At 50.2% G+C, this 16015-nt stretch overlaps 1 protein-coding gene across 2 annotated transcripts; it reads right to left on the bottom strand.

The window, feature by feature from the left end:
- Window positions 1-6346: 6346 nt before the first annotated feature.
- ANKRD34A (ankyrin repeat domain 34A) lies at window positions 6347-15380 on the bottom strand. 2 transcript variants are annotated; one of them, XM_033136057.1, is made up of 2 exons: window positions 15351-15380; window positions 6347-8694 (listed from the first exon to the last, which is right to left on the bottom strand). In XM_033136057.1, the coding sequence occupies exon 2, from the start codon at window positions 8635-8637 to the stop codon at window positions 7057-7059; it is 1581 nt and encodes a 526-aa protein (XP_032991948.1). In that variant the 5' UTR covers window positions 8638-8694; window positions 15351-15380; the 3' UTR covers window positions 6347-7056. The 2 variants fall into 2 exon arrangements, with proteins under 2 accessions (XP_032991948.1, XP_032991949.1); XM_033136058.1 differs by lacking the exon at window positions 15351-15380 and adding an exon at window positions 15314-15336.
- Between the last annotated feature and the right edge of the window lie 635 nt (window positions 15381-16015).

The raw sequence follows: 16015 nt of genomic DNA, 5'->3' as shown, positions 1-16015 counted from the left end.
AGGTAACTGGCACTTGCTGGGAAGCTCACCGATAAACTTAGAATGGCACAAGTTATAAAACGAAAGGAATCCTTTGCAGCAGAGTGACCTATCTTCATTATGCATATAGTGAGGAGCAATTATAAAGTTGATTTATTATTTGAGTCACCAGACCTCTGGAATCTAGTTGTGCAAATCTACACACACACACACACACACACACACACTCAAATTCTCTGCAGAGCAAATGCAGGTCCTTTCATACCTCCTCCCCTCCACTGGAAAAAAACAAAACAAAAACTCAGCACACCAATCCAGGCAAAATTATGCTCCGAGATTCTTAATGCATCCGTGCGCCCGGGCCTGGGTACATGGGGTGTTGCTGGTCCACACAGAGAAAGCAAGTTTGAAGTGATTGTACTAGGTGTCCATGGTTACAGCAAGATTCTTTTCCTGTGACACTTTACTGATACGCTGAAAAAGCATCTTGCTATGGCCTAAGATACCATCATATCAAGATTGCTGCAAGGGGAGAGGCTGACATTGTGTGCTGCTCCTCAGTGTAGACGCCTGCATTCAGTAACGCAAAGCGGGGAGATGCTGCAAATTCTTCTACTGCTTTCTTGATTGCATTTAAACCCCACCTTTTTCTTCGTGGTGCTCAAGGAAGGGGTGTACATGGCCCTCTCCCTCTTCATTCAATCCCTACAACCAGGGCCGTCTTACCCATAGGCGCCAGGGGTGAGGAGCACCTGGGTGCTGGGCTCTCAGGGTCCGGGGCCCAAGAATTGAGTCCAGGGAAGAGCGCATCCGTTGGTCAGAGCACCGCGGTGGGCTCTTCTGCTGCAGGCCTGGGACTGGGCAACCTTGGGGGGACGGGCGCTGGGTAGATCTTTGCACCCTAGCGCCGCATATGCTGAAGACAGCCCTGCCTACAACAACCCTGTGAGGAAGGTTAGGCTGAGAGGCAGTGATTGGCCTTCAAGGTCACCCAGTGAACTTAATGGCGGAGTGTGGATTTGAACCCTGGTCTCCCAGGTCCTAATCTGACACCCTAACCCCTACTCCACACTGGCTCTCCAGAAGAGAAATGAAAAAGGGGCGGCTATTAGCCACAAGGGCTGTGCTCTGCCTCCACAATGTTTCCAAATACCAGCTTCTGGAAACCACAGGAGCAGAGGGCGCTCATGTACTTGACTTGTAAGTGTCCCATGGGTGGCCTCTGTGAGGACAGGGTGCTGTACTGTATTAGATGACCCATTGGCCTGACCCACCAGGCTGTTCTTATGGTCTGAAGCGGTACATTTCCCAATTCCAGAATTCATTCCAGAAATGCTTCTAGTTAGACCGGAATCCAAGAGGAGCAAAACACATCAAAGGAATGGAATGGGGAGGAGGAGGAGAGAAATTCTATCACCCATATGCATTTATTTCTGAGATATTTTTAAACTTAAGAAGTTGGAATGGATGGAAACTGGGGTTTTCTGCATACCAATGGTGTGCTCCAACAGACCAGCACTAATTAACCTACTCTAATTAAATGCACCAGCAGTGTTGATGCCTCCTTTATGGTGCGCCTAAATCTCTTATCCTTATACCCTGAAACAGGAAAATGGGAAAGCTTAAAAAAATAGATTCAGATATTTACTTGATGTACTTTCCTAAGTATATCACTTAAACGGAGGTACCGGTATTTATTATGGACCTGCCCCATAATAAACTTGAATTTGACTTGCTGTAACAAAATGTTGTTTTCCTTTTTATATAGTTTATATCTTATTTGCTTCTATGTTAAAAAAAACCCAGCATATTGTTATTTATTTTTAAATATGCAGCTGGAAGTTCAGTCTCCTGGCCCTGTGCTGGGAAACAGGAATCCATAGGGAATTTTTGCCTTGCCTCAACCTTTTTCAAAAGACACTTCCCACCCAGAGTGTCACTGTGTCTTAAAGTATCACTTTTCAAACATATTCCTCCACATGGGGGGTGGGGAGGGGGGGACGAGGACTCTCTGCCCATGCTCACAAGTCCTTTGCTCTTGAAACTTTGCCTGTGCATCACTCTGCACGTGCTCAGAGGCATGTGTGCTCAGAAAAGTATGAAAGTGACTGTTTGGCAAGCTTAGGCGGAAAGCTGGTGTGATTTCTCATTTCCTTTGAGGCAGCAGAAGACGGGATCGTCCTTGCTCTCAACTTCCCCGCTTAACTGTGCCAGCCTGCTTCTTGCTCAGCTCTCCACCCACGGCCATTTCTCCTTCTGTGCCATCAGCTATCGACCAGCTTGGCTTCACAACACTCCTGTGTGCATTTCCCCTCCCAAGAACCCTGCTTGTTCCGAACAGCTGTTTTAAATGTCACTGTCTGTCCTCCTGCCTTTATTGACACAGTCTGCCTGAGCTTTGCAACCGTGGATCTGGACCAAGGGGAGCCAGGTGGAGTTTTGCAGAATGGATCCAGATCAAGTGGGCAGTTTCACCCACTAAGAAAACTAGCCAGGGACATTACTACAGATTCATCCCCCAGAGCAGGCATAGGCAAACTCTGTCCCTCCAGGTGTTTGGGACTACAATTCCAATCTTCCTTAGCCAACAGGACCAGTGGTCAGGGATGATGGGAATTGTAGTCCCAAACATCTGGAAGGCTGGAGTTTGCCCATGCCTGGCCCAGAGGCTTCTTAACTGGAGAAAAAGCCTTTGGGTCTTAATCCTAGAATGACCAGTGTCTCTGAGCATGTTCAGAGTGCTTTCTGCTCATTGCGTAAACTGCAACAATCCTGTGTGTGCTCTGGGAAGGGCTCTTGGGACAGAGAGATATTGCCAGCTGTTGACTCAAGAGCTCCGGCATCTATCATTTTATGAACTAAGAAGTGGTGAAATTAATCTCCCAGGAATGCCAGGACGCAGGAACAAAGGAATCACAGCTAGGTGGGGTAGGAGTCAGCCTCCAAATGCTCTTGACCTGAACAGCAACTAAGAGGAAAGATGATGCAACACTTTGGGTCCTTCCCATCTCTATTGACCCTTTGACCCTACATTGGAAGGATAATTAAGGTTTTGTGTTTGTGACCTCGCCCTTTAAGCGGGACAGCCAGGACCTGTTCTTTAGGGGTGTGTATTTTGAACTTACAGGTCTTGTTTTATTGCTTATTAAAAACGTTTCTTGTTACTTTTATTTTTGTCCTGTACAAGTCACTTCAAGACTTGTTCAGTGGGGAAAAGTGACAAATAAATATGAGTATAATATTGATATTAATATTAGAAAGAAAGAAATGATAAAAGTACAAGCTGGCTATCGAATATTTTTGACTATCCTAGCTCCTGAGTCAGTATTTTTATTCCTTGTTGTTTGAGATGCTAGAATGAGGGTGGCATATGTTATGAACTTGTGGAACTCTAGACAGCATATACTGAATTTGCTTGGGACTGACACTGAGGCTGCGCAAATCTAAAGCAAACATATAAACCCTTAGACTCCAGCACTGTCTCTCCTCCAGGTGAAAACAGGCCCTACAAGAGAAGTGCCACAAAAAGCTCTGAGCCGCATTTAAGGCAAGATGCATGGAGCACATTGTTGGCACACAAATAAGCAAACAAACGCAGTAGTACTTTTGTTCAGTTTTATGTGTACATTATTTTATATCTATCTATCTATCTCTATTGGTCCATACAGGACTTTATAGCACAGAAAAGCTTTAACGGTTGGCATTCACCACCCAACAAGTTGTGCGTTTGGCCACAGGAGGCGACATTGTGCTTGTACCACGATTGGAAGAGAAAGACGAGTGCAAAGGCAATTGAACGAAATTCGGGGGGGGGGGGACCTGTGATTTGCTATTAAGGAAACAACGTCGGTTTAGAGCATGGAGGGCTGCCTATCAGACAGAGGGCATTATTGGGACTGGGAGAAGAAAGCATGTGGGGCGGTGGCGGTGGCGGGGGGGGGGCAGATTCACAGCAGGAAATGTACCCTGGATACCGACGCCCTTCTCCACAGCTCAGAATACTGAAATTCAAAAAACTTGTCGCTATTGGCTGAACTTCTCTGCTGTCATGGAATGTTCATAAACATTCCAGCGCAGGAGGCCAGCCTGTGCTCTGCCCCAGTTACCAAGGTGGAAGAGGATTGTGGAAGCAGGGTTTGCAAAAAACAAAACAAAAAACAACCCAGTTTTTACGAGGGAATGTTAATGTGGGGCCCCAGCCTGTCCTTCTCAAAGAGTCCCTCCCAGCAAAATTAAGTGCTCACTGCTGTGAGAGAAGGAAGAGGTTATTCTGGCTGGCTGGTCTTGAGCTGGGACAGTCGTGGGAAGAAAGGCAGGCAGGCAAGGGAAATGGGGAAGCTGGGGTCCAATTGGGGGCGTGGTGGTGTTGGTGGTGGGGACATGAAATGCATATCCCGACCTGAACTGACTTTTGTCGCTGAAAAAAAATCACAGGGCGGTGGCAAATGCCACCTGAACAACCAACAACTCAGCGGGCACAGGGTGTGCCATGCGGCCGGGAGCAAAAGTGCGAGGAAGAGGGAACGCTGCACAGGTGCTCCTTTAGGAGAGCTGAGAGTGTGCTTGGATTGGGCCTCAGGCCTTGAGGTTTCCCTGTACCCCGGCAGTGGTGGGGGTCCCACCTTCCTGAAGCCCCCCTGTGTCTGCTGAGAGAGAGGGGGGTGTCATTTCAGCACCGCCCCGGAACAGCGCTTAAGGATGGAAGGGGCTGAGTTCAAGTGTTACTCCGAAGTACTATTGCTTTGTCGACACTACTAAACCGCAGGAAGGAACAAGAGAATACATTCGTTGTTGCTGGCAACCCTGGCGGCTTTGCCACGGCCTCCCTCCCTCGGTTATCGAAGTCGTTTTACAGACGTGGGTCGGTATCGGGAGCCCCATTTGGCAGGAAACTGAGGCACGTGGAAAGCTGGGAGAGGGGAGAGGCGGGAGAGCCTCTCGCTCTCCTCGACTGCCCAAATGAGTGCAGCGTCAAGGCCTGCACTTGGTCTGCACTGAACATTACAATCCATTTCAAACTGGACCAACAGCCATGGAATCAATGTTTCTTGCTAGTGCTCTCTTTTGGCCCAGAGGGCATGCAAACTGAGTGCCAAGAGGCAAGACGGTTGAACCACTGCATTGAAGGCTTGGGCCCTATAGAGCTCGCCAGGCCTTGGGGAGCTTAAAGGTAAAGGTAAAGGGACCCCTGACCGCTAGGTCCAGTCGTGGACGACTCTGGGGTTGCGACGCTCATCTCACTTTATTGGCCGAGGGAGCCAGCGTACAGCTTCCGGGTCATGTGGCCAGAATGACTAAGCCGCTTCTGGCAAACCAGAGCAGCGCACGGAAACGCTGTTTACCTTCCTGCCGGAGCAGTACCTATTTATCTACTTGCACTTTGACATGCTTTTGAACTGCTAGGTTGGCAGGAGCAGGGACCGAGCAACGGGAGCTCATCCCGTCGCGGGGATTCAAACCGCCAACCTTCTGATCGACAAGCCCTAGGCTCTGCGGTTTAACCCACAGCACCACCCGTGTCCCCTTGGGGAGCTTAGATTGCGTCAAAGATGTGTCTGGGTTCCCTGATGCAGGCTGGGTTACAGCTGACAGGCTGCATGGGGCAGCGGCAGTGGGAGTCCCAGAATTACCCCTATTGGCCAGATAAATCCTGTTGCCATCCCTGAGCCCTGGCAAGGAACGGGAGAGGAAGAGGTGCACAAAAAGTGGTTAACAACTAGGTACTCCCAGCAGTAACATACCATTGTTCTGGGAGCTGATGGAGGAAATAGATACACCTCCTTGTAAGGAAGAACGAAGAGTTTCTCTGAGTTTAATTGGGGGGGAGGGGGGAGAGATACCCTGTGTCTCGGGCATTAAATATTTTGGGGGAGTTTTGCCCTACTGCACTGCAGCCTTTGCCAACACATATTTTTTTTGGCCCCCATATGCTCTAGACTACAACTTCCTAGTTGAAACCAGGTTGGCAAAGGCTGCCTTGGCATTTTTCGGGTGCTTCAGCATTTTGTGGGGCTGGGGGATGATGCCAGTTTAAAGGGGCTTGGATTGGGTTTGGCATTTACCCCAGCTGCAGCAAACTAATTTGAACTATTGAGGAAAGTCACACCCCACCTCCAAAAGAACCCAGGTGGGCTCTGATCCATATGAAGAGAGCCTGGCAACCCGTAGCTAGAGCTCTCCCTTGCCCGTGCCACCCACTCCAGGAGGTGACAAAGAGAACATGTGCCCTCTCGGTTTTCAGCTTTCCAGGTCTAAAAACCAGATGTGCGTAGATTCGCCTCCCTGAAATTGGGCACACAACTTCCCATAACCCACCCAACCAACATCAAGTGTCAACAAGAGAACTGAAATCTCCCCCCACCCAAAAGAAAGGAAAAAAATATTCAAAGGAATGTAGATGAAGGTGACCCAGGGAAGAGCATCTGGGGGCTTAAAGTCCTCTTTCCTACTGGGGTGGGTCTCTGCTTGCTGAGGACGGGACCCTCAAAGCAGACATCAATCCACAAAACATATGTTTTCCAAATGTGAATTCACCCTCTAGATTTCATCTCAGAGATGTTGTTGGGGGGTTTACCCCATGGAGTCACCATGTCAAGCATCAGGCTCCATAGCTCTGCCTTTTTGCAGTTCCCGGGCCTCGTCTGTAGGGGCAGGAGGCGAAGGATGCCAACAGTCTCCTGCACGCCTGATGAAGATTTTGGTGGGTCAGTCAAGGAAGCTCACACCCGACTCAACCTTCCCACTCCAAAGAATTTCATCGCAAGCAGATGGGCAAAACTTCCTGGGTCGCCTACTTGCCATCAGTGACTTCACTCTAAAGACCCCTCCCCTTCACTCTGGCCTCGCGGTGTCGGCTCCGACGTCATGCTTTGTATGTCCAGTTTATAAAGATGGTGGCTACGACATGGAACACCAAAATGAGAGGAAGGAGGAAGACGCAGAAACCCAGCTACGAAGACAGGGTGGGCTCAGAGGCCGGCGAGGAAAGCAGGAAAACAGCATTGTGGAAGCCCTCCGAGTCCCCATGAGGCAAAGACGAGAAGACTATAGATTGCCCTGTTCCCATTCCGCCATGTTTTAACTAGCCACTGAGTCCCCTTGGGCGATCAGGCTCTGAAAACTGACCAGCTGCTTCATCTGCTCCGTCTGCATGGAGTGCCTCCGGAGTAGCCTCTTGCCCTTGGGAGAAGTGGGGGCCACCGGGATCAGGCCCTTGTGGGCCGGGGAGGAGGGCTTGCCATTACCCCGGATGTCGCGGAGGGGAGGGTGGGGGTTGAGGTGGAGTGGGGGCAGGAAGCCCGGCCGGGTGTGGGCAATGTGGTCCAGCAGCAGCGTCCCAGAGCCCCTCCTCTCGAGGAGACCCGGGGCCCGGCGTCGTATCGTGATGGGGGAGACAGCGTTGGGGATGCTTTCCAAACTCTCTCGGGACGAGCTGGCCGGCAGGGTCAACGGGGAGGCATTGTACTTCCTCCTCTCTACAGAAACGCGGCCCGAATCTGGGGAGCCGGGGATGGACTCAGGGCAAAGGGAATCGAACTCATAGTGGTCCAAGCAATTCAGCTTGGGGTGGACCAGAGCCCGGGAGCCAGGACTCGGGCCTCCGTCTTGGGTTTCGGGCGCCGTGTTGCGTCGGGCGAGAGTCTGGTGCAGGTGGCTGAAATGGACTTTCTCTGCCCATGCGGCTTCCAGGCTGTGCAGCTCTTCCCCTGAGGTCTGGTGAGCCGCCATTTTGAGGCAGGACGACTCCTGGCCCTCCATGCTGTGTCTCCGGGACAACGGAGGCCTCTTGGAGAAGCTCAGGCCATTCATCTCAGCCGTCATCCTCTCTTCTGGGGTCCTGGCCTTTTCCTGGTGGGAGGCAGCTAGGACAGAGGGCGCCACCAGGCCCCACGGCTCCGAGTTCAACCTCTTCAGCTGCTTGGGCCGGCCTTTGGGCGGGAGCGCCGGGGCTTTCTCCTCAGTCTCCTTCCCTTTGCCGTGCGGGAGTGGGGAGCAGCTGAGCCGGGTGGCCATGGTGAAGTTGAAAACGTCGCGCTCCTCTTCCTTCTCGCTGCTGCCGGGGGACTGGGAGGTCCTCACCTCGATGTCCGAGGGGGACATGCACAGAGCGGGCGAACGGCTGTCCTCCACACCTGGCGACGGTGGCGAGTTCAGGTACTGCTTGGTTTTCTTGGTCCCTGAGGGGGACGTGTCTGTGGTGATGATGATGACCTCCTTCCCTTGGGCCTTGCAAGCATCCAGGAGAACCTGCAAGGTCCCCCGGTCCCCCTTGTTGATGGCGTACACCAAAGCCGACGACCCGGAGTAATCCTTGGCGCTGGGCTCTGCCCCGTGCGCCAACAAAATGGAAGCCACCTCAGCCCCAGCCCCGTCGGCGCAGGCATGCATCAGGGCGGACTTGCCCATCTTGTCAGGGATGTTGGGGTCAGCACCGTTCTCCAGGAGGTACCTCACCATGCGGGCCTTGTTCTGAGGGTCCTCGTAGGGGGCCACGCAGGCTGCAATGAGGGGGGTCTCCCCCTGGGTGTTGCCCTCATTGATGTAGGCCCCACCCTCTAGCAGCAGGCGGGTGAGGCGGAACTTGCCCTGCCAGACGGCCTTCAGCAGGGCACTCCCCTCGGGGTGGACCATGGTGGTGGCAGGCGGTTCCGCAGGCATTGGGCAGAGGCAAGGAGTTCACGAGGTGGAGGAGGACATCTCAGGGCATGCCGTGACCTGGAACGAGAGACAAAGGGAGGGAAACCAGAGTGTGAGGCCTACTCTATTGTGGAGCAATATTATGGGTTTCTGAAGGTTTGTCCAAAAGCATTCCCTCCAACCTTTCTCTGATGAAATATGGGGCTTCCTATTCAATAATAATAATAATACAGTGGTACCTCGGTTTTTGAACATCTCGGAAGCCAAACGTTTCGGTTTTCAAATGCCGAAAACCCGGAAGTAAATGCTTCCGTTTTCAAACGTGCCTCAGAAGTCGAACGGCTTCCGCTGCATGTTTTTCAATTTTCTCCACTGACTTTGCTGACAGCCCTTTGTGCCTCGGTTGTCGAACGTTTCAGAAGTTGAGAGGTCTTTCGGAATGGATTACATTCGACAACTGAGGTACCACTGTAATAATATTTATACCTTGCCCATCTGACTGGGTTGCCCCAGCCACCAACATATATAAAAACATACTGAAACATTGAAAAACGTCCTTATACAGTACAGAGCTGCCTTCAGACGTCTTCTAAAGGTTGTATCGTTACTTATCTCCTTGGCTCGGGGGTTGCATGACTTCACATGCTCCAACATTTCTCCAATGAAAATAGGAACGTCCTAAGGAAAAGCAGGACATTCTGGGATCAAAACAGAAACCAGAACGGCTGCTGTAAATCCTGGACTGTCCCCTGAAAAATAGGGACGCTTGGAGGGTCTGCAACAGAAAGAAACCAGGGGAGGAGGAAGAGCATGAATAGACCCAGGGAAAGGAAGAGGTGGGGTCGGGGGGGGGAAATAGCACTAGGGAAGAGTAGGGATAGGAAATGAGGAGTGTGGTTCAGGAACGGAAAGAGAGAGTGGGAGAGAAGTTAGGCCTGAGCGGGGACCGTGTTCCTGACAATTAAGGACAGCTTTCCCAGGAATTTGCTGGATCAAAATCTGAATTTGCTGGATCAAAACACAGCGCTTTGCAAGCTCCTCCGACAACCTTGCTAGCGTCCCCTCTGCTCCTTTGCAAGCTTCTGCCGGTTGAAATTAATAGCAGCTTTCTTGGGGTCTGAATTTGCTGGGTCAAACCTCAACACTTTGCAAGCGTCTCAGCTCCTCTGACAACCTTGCAAGAAGACCACTTACTGCTCCTTTGCAAGTTTCTGTCAGGGGAACTCTGGCGATTCCATGCACGTTTAGGTAGCTCAGGTGTCAAACCTTGCAAGGAGACAGCTTGAAGCCTTAAGGTCCAAGGTACCGTAGGTTCAGCAGCCGATTCTTCTTTTGGATGCTTCCCAGCATCTCTGGGACTTTTCTAGAGGCGGCCAGTGGTAAGCCAAATGGGGGAAGGACCTCCTGTATCTTAGGCAGGCTGTGCCAATTTTGCAGCCCCCGCTGAGGCGAGGCCCCTGCCAGCGTTTGGCAGGAGGAGCGATCAATCCACATGCTGTTAAAGACACAGACGGGCACAATTGGCCGGTCCTTCTGGGCGCAGCATCCAAAACAGCCTGCTGTGACTCAGAAACCCTTCCGCAGGAGCCAGAAGGGAAAAGGGTAATTAATTCTCATTCTTGAGATTTGCTGCCCATGCCTTTAAACGCTAGGAAACTCAGGGCAGCTTTTGCAAAGGTTAGTTGACTCTGCGCGAAGCGTCACTTGGGCAGTGTCTTGTTTCCCTTGTGCAAACCAGGTTATTTGTGTGAGCTAATTAGGTTCTTCCTGAAGGCAACTTTTGCCCTCGGATCCATGCTCGACCCTCTAGTTTTCTGCCGGCTTTGTTGATTTAATGATTGAGTAATGAATCTATGCATCCCTCAATATGTCATGTTCTCTAAGCCAGCCTTTGTAAACATGGCCCCCTGCAGCTGTTTGGGACGGAACATAGCCCTCACAGATAATATACCTTCTGTGAATTTGTCCAGCCCTGTTTTAAAGCCTTCCCAGTTGGTGGCCATTACTGGTTCCTGTGGGAGGGAGTGCTACAGTTTAACTCTGTGCCACATGAAGAACTTTATCTGTCCTGAATCTTCCAACCTTCAGCTTCATGGAATGTCCACAAGTTCTGGTGTTACAAGAGGGGGAGAAAAACTTCTCACTAGCCACTTTCTCCCTGCCATGAATAATTTTAGAATCTCCTATTATGTTACCTTTTCTCTCAGCTAAAAAAAAAAGTCTCAAAAGCTGCAACGTTTCCACTTAGGGGAGTCACTTGGCAGAATTTTGGCTCTTTCCCCATTTATCTTTTTTAGCCTGCAATTTCTTCTTGCGCAGGGGAAACCAGGAGGAGGCCTCAGCAAGTCCTCAGCAGTATGGAACTGCCACCCCTCCATGTCCCGTGTCTCTTGGAAGGAGGGTGGGGCAAGGTGGCCGGGTTGTTTTGAGGCCAGCTCACTAATTTAGAATCCTTCTGCGCTTGCTTTAAAAAAACAAAAGCCGCTTCCATGAGACTTTGCATTGGAGCAAGTGGCTTCTGGATGGCTGAGCAAATCCGCACTCTGGCTCATAAATCCCACTTCTGACTACCGGCCGTGGCTAATTTAGTGTGGCAGGCAAATCGCCTCCTGCCCACAAATCATGGAAGGCCATGCACAGCGACACCAGTTAACCCCCAGAGTTAGTTAGGACTGATTGAATAGGAAGGCTTGGAATGAGCCCGGCCGATGAACTAGGAACTTAAGATACTGCATCGTTCACAGTCTCAGGAAAACACCAGCCCTACTTGGAGATGCCAGGGATCGAACACGAGACCTTTGGAATGCAAAGCAGGGGCTCCAGAGCTAAGCAATGGCCCATTCCCTAAAAAATAAAAATAAAAACAGAACAAAACACTCTCCTATGAGGAAAGGTTGCAGCGTTTGGGACTTTTTAGAAAAGGTGAGCGGGATGGTAGAAGTATATCCAGTTTTGCAAGGCATGGATAAAGTAGATAGGGGAAAGTTTTCCTCCCTCTCTCTCATAGCACTAGAACTCCTGGCTATCCAGTGGAGCTGAACATGGGAAGATTCAGGACAGAGAAAATTCAGTGCAGAGTCAAACCACGGAACTCACTCCCGTGAATATGGAACTCGCTCACCTCCCTAGATGGCTTTAAAAGAGAGTCAGACAAATTCACGGAGACTATCCGTGGCTGTACTCCTGTTTCCACAGACTCCGGATGCTAGCTTGGCAACTGGCAGTGGGCTCAAACCACCAACCTTCTGGTTAACAGCTAGACACACTGACCCCCTTGTGCTACCGGAGGCCGCTATAATTAAATAATTAAATAAGAACATAAGAAGAGCCGGCTGGATCAGTCCTGTTCGCACAGCAGCTAACTAGAGGCCCTGAAGGGAAACCCCACAAATGGGACCCGAGCATAGGAGTCCCCCAGAGATCTCCACATTGGTCACAACTGGACCCGTGCCAGTCGTAAAATGCGCCCGGCCAATTTCTTAATACTATTTGCAACTCCCTCCTTAGAGAGGCCAGGCCGGCCGCTGGCCGGCGAAGGCTATTTTATTCTGACAAGCCTTCGGAAACTGACCACTCTTCTTCTTTTTTAAGGAAAAAACTTACAGCAGTGCTGTGCTGTTTTTTACTATTTTAATTCTACTATACCTTAATTGCTTTTCAAGTACTGTATTATACTTCATATGCTTTTAGATTTCTGGGTTTTTCCGGTGTTTGTGAGTCCTGGTTCTGGGGGAAAAGGCAGGATATAAATAAAACAATTATAATTATCCTGCAGAGTGGGGATTAGTACCTCCACGGAGAGTTGCCAACTGTTCAAATGACCAGTGTTTCTGTGCCTTTAACCGCAGTATATTCTGCAGTGATGAGTGCGTCAGGACATTTGACACAAGCCACAGCTAAGGCCACAGTAGCAAGCTGGGTGGGATGGGGGGCTGAAAAGTTGGCAACAGCACATCCTGAAGGTTGAGGTCAGGGGACACACAAAATTCCTTTGTTCTCAGGCACCCCAACCTTTTGCTTTTGTCTTTTAAAGTGTGACCCAACAGGCCCACCCGGCCCTCGCCTCACTTCCTAGGAAGACCTTTGCTCACGAGATTGTTCACTAACTCCAGGTCATGGAATAATTTTAGGGAGCCACAAGGAGGGCACCTGGGCTGATGGGTGGGGAACTAACTGCTTGCTGATCCTGTAGCAGGACCTGGTTCAGGGCGGTATTTAAAGTAGAGAGGGTTGCCCAGCCAGTGCCCCAGAGCTGTGGTTCATGTTGGTACTAAGAGAGACATTTCCTCTTGCAGCCAGCCATGCGAGGGTTTCTGGAAAGCATTTGAATGTCATACACACAAATGCAGCTAATTTACACTGGAAATTTTTCTGTCACCCTGGAGGGTGATCTAATTTCGACCTGTTTGTTTTGCTTGCATTTAGCAATCAAATCTAAAAATGTCAACATGGCCAAGCTTGCCTGATAGCGTATCTGAGGCCAGCATACATTTGCTCACAGAATCATATAATCATAGAATCGGAAGGTCATCTAGTCCAACCCCTTGCGGAGGCGTTGACAATGAACTTACGAAATGGAAAAGCTTTCCGCAGAAAAGAAAAGCAATCCTCGCTGTTTTGCAGGACATACAACCCTTGGGCGCCTTAAATAAGAATTTAATGATTATTTTGTTACTTCTATGCTGCCCACCTGATGGGATTGCCCCAGCAAAAATATGAAAACACAATGAAACATCAAACATTATAAAACTTCCCTATATACAAACCCCAAAGCTCAGCTCTTGCATTGCAATCTGGGTGAAACCCAACGCAAAGCTCAGGTCAAGCTATTTAAGGTGACCGGGGACCACCTGCACTTCCCAGGAATTGCCAGAATGACGAATGGCTACCCTCGTCCTTGCAGATTCCCCAGTTCTCTCTCCCCCTCCCCACGCTCACTGCTCTCGATATCATTTCTCCAGTCCCTCTAGGGGCACTCGAATGAAATCTACAAGAGCCATATATCAAATATTAGCAAAATCCTTATGTCATGCTGGGGGTGTAATAAGGCATACAGTTCCATCTTGGGTTTCCCAGCAAGCTGCATAATTTATCCTCAACAAGCCTGGCTCCAAATGAATGACAAATCTGGTACTAAAGCCCTTCGCCTTGCCTTCCTCCACCCAGACTCCCCTCCTCCCCGGAGACCTGGACATATTTATCAAAGCTGGGAGAAGCTCTCAAGACGAGCTCTCTGCTTGAATCTCAGACCCACTCAAAACAGCAAATGTTTGATCCCCATTGCTGGGCAAACTGACTTTATTGAGAGAGAGAGATTTCATTAATGCCAAGTGGGTGGGTGGGAGGCAGATTCATCTTTTGCAATTAATATTATTATTTTAAAAAGATCAAAAACTGGAATAACTGAAGAAATAATCTCTCTCTCTCTCTCTCTCTCTCTCTCTCTCTCTCACACACACACACACACACACACACACACACTTTATTTTTAGCATTGCATCTTCTTGATTCTTAGGAGGGGGTTAAATATAAAGGGCAAGGAGGTGGCATTTATTTGGCAGACTGATAGAGGGGTAATATCTACCCCTTTGCCCAGGGTCCCTCAGCAAGATAAACCCTTCTGTGTAGAGACAGGTGCGGGGAGGTTGCTGTTTCTGTTTGGAATTTCAGGCCTGGGTGTTTGGGGATGTGAAGACAAAAGAGATTGCTCAAAATTAGTGTGAGTTGTGGGGGGGGGGGGTTGCTTCCACTTTGGTTACATAACAGTCAGTGGGGAAGTGAGCCCAAAGCCAGCCTTTAATGAGCAGAATGGATTCGTTGTGGTTTTCAGAAGCAAGGCAGCAGAAAAGGGTGCCTTTGCATATAGCCAAGATATCCATAATCTCCCACCCCACCCCCAGTTTTCCTGAACAGGTGTTGTGGGGGTGATGTGAAATGAAAGGAGGCGTAAGGCATGACTGGACTGGAATACTTTTAGAAATATCCTCACTTCTGAACTGGGAAATCAGGAGGTAGCTTTGAACCTTGCTAAGTCCACATGCAAATCGAGGGTGCATTTTGCTCCAGGATGTCACTGGCAAATTTAGAGTCTGTTAAACCTGCAGGGAAGAAGGTGGGAGAATCTGATGCTACTAGGGTCCCTCCTTTTCTTTCCGTGTCTTCTAGACCCCCGTGTTTTTAGCATTCGGAGATCCGGGATGGGTGGGGGAAAGGAGGGAATCACCCCCCCTGATTTTGGTAGGGATTTTCTTCAAGGAAACCAGGGACCTGGTTCCTTCAAATATCCAGCAGCCTGCTGGGTCTGAGGTCCCCCCCACACCTCCTAAATTAAAGGAAGCCCCCACCCCACCCCAAAAAAGATATTCTGGTTTTGTCACACTTTCGACCCTGATGGAAAAGCAACATGCTTTTGTCACACTTTCGACCCGGATGCAAAAATTACATGATTTTCTCACACTTTCAGCCCTGGTGCAAAATAACACTGGGCAGTTTCCCCCACCCCACCCCGACTCTCTTAATGCTCACGAACCCCCAAACTCCCTACCTGCCCTACCCTCCCCCTCCCCAACAGATGGCCACCTGGTTGAAGAAAGGCATTTAAAATTAAAATCCTATTTCATTTGGTTAAAAAAAAAAAACGAGGATCAAAGTTTGCATCCCACAGCCCAGGGGAACGCAGGCAGGCAGCGCTGCACACCTGCATGGAACCCAAACAGCTCTGCTGGAAAAGGTACCTGGCTGCATCCTCCGGGGGGGGGGTCTTCTGTGGTCCACCACCACCACCCTGGCGGGGGCTGGCGAAACGAGGCTCCTCACCCGGGCTGCATGCTTTTGCTGCGCTCTCGAGAGGAGGAAGAGGGGGGAGCCACGGAGCAGGGGGGCTCTGGCGATCTCGCCCGTCTCCTCTGCACGCCGAACACGTGTCCTGCTGCTGCTGCTGCTGCTGCTGCTCTCTGGCGCTGTGTTATTTTGGTGCCTGGGAATGATGCTAACCCCCCTCTCTGCTGCTTCAGGGATGGAGCGAAAGGGCCAATCGTTACCAAGCCATCTCCAAAGATCATCCAGTTCCTTTAAGATTTGGGGAGGCGGGGAGGGGGGGGGGGCGCGCGGCGGAGGCGCCTATCTCTCCATCCATCTATCCTACCAACAAGGCTGGATGGCGGATTCTGCTATTTTTAGCCCCCTTACCTATCAAAAGCAAGGGAGAAGACCCCTCGCCCCAATTAAAATATACGCTGCATCACATTTCTCTTTTTTTGGGGGGGGGGAGAAGATCGTCTCTTAAACGTTCGCTGCTAGCCAACACTTACAAATTTTGTTCTGTTTGCCAGGGTTAGTGTCCCTCCACCCCACCCCTTACAGTAATTTTGGGGCGTTTTCTCCCCAAGATCTTTTTGCA

This window comes from Lacerta agilis, chromosome 17 (genome assembly GCF_009819535.1).
Source record: "Lacerta agilis isolate rLacAgi1 chromosome 17, rLacAgi1.pri, whole genome shotgun sequence".
In the NCBI taxonomy this organism is placed as follows: Eukaryota; Metazoa; Chordata; class Lepidosauria; order Squamata; family Lacertidae; genus Lacerta; species Lacerta agilis.
The sequence above is the reverse complement of the archived record's forward strand: the minus strand, read 5'-3'. Positions and strand labels throughout refer to the sequence as shown.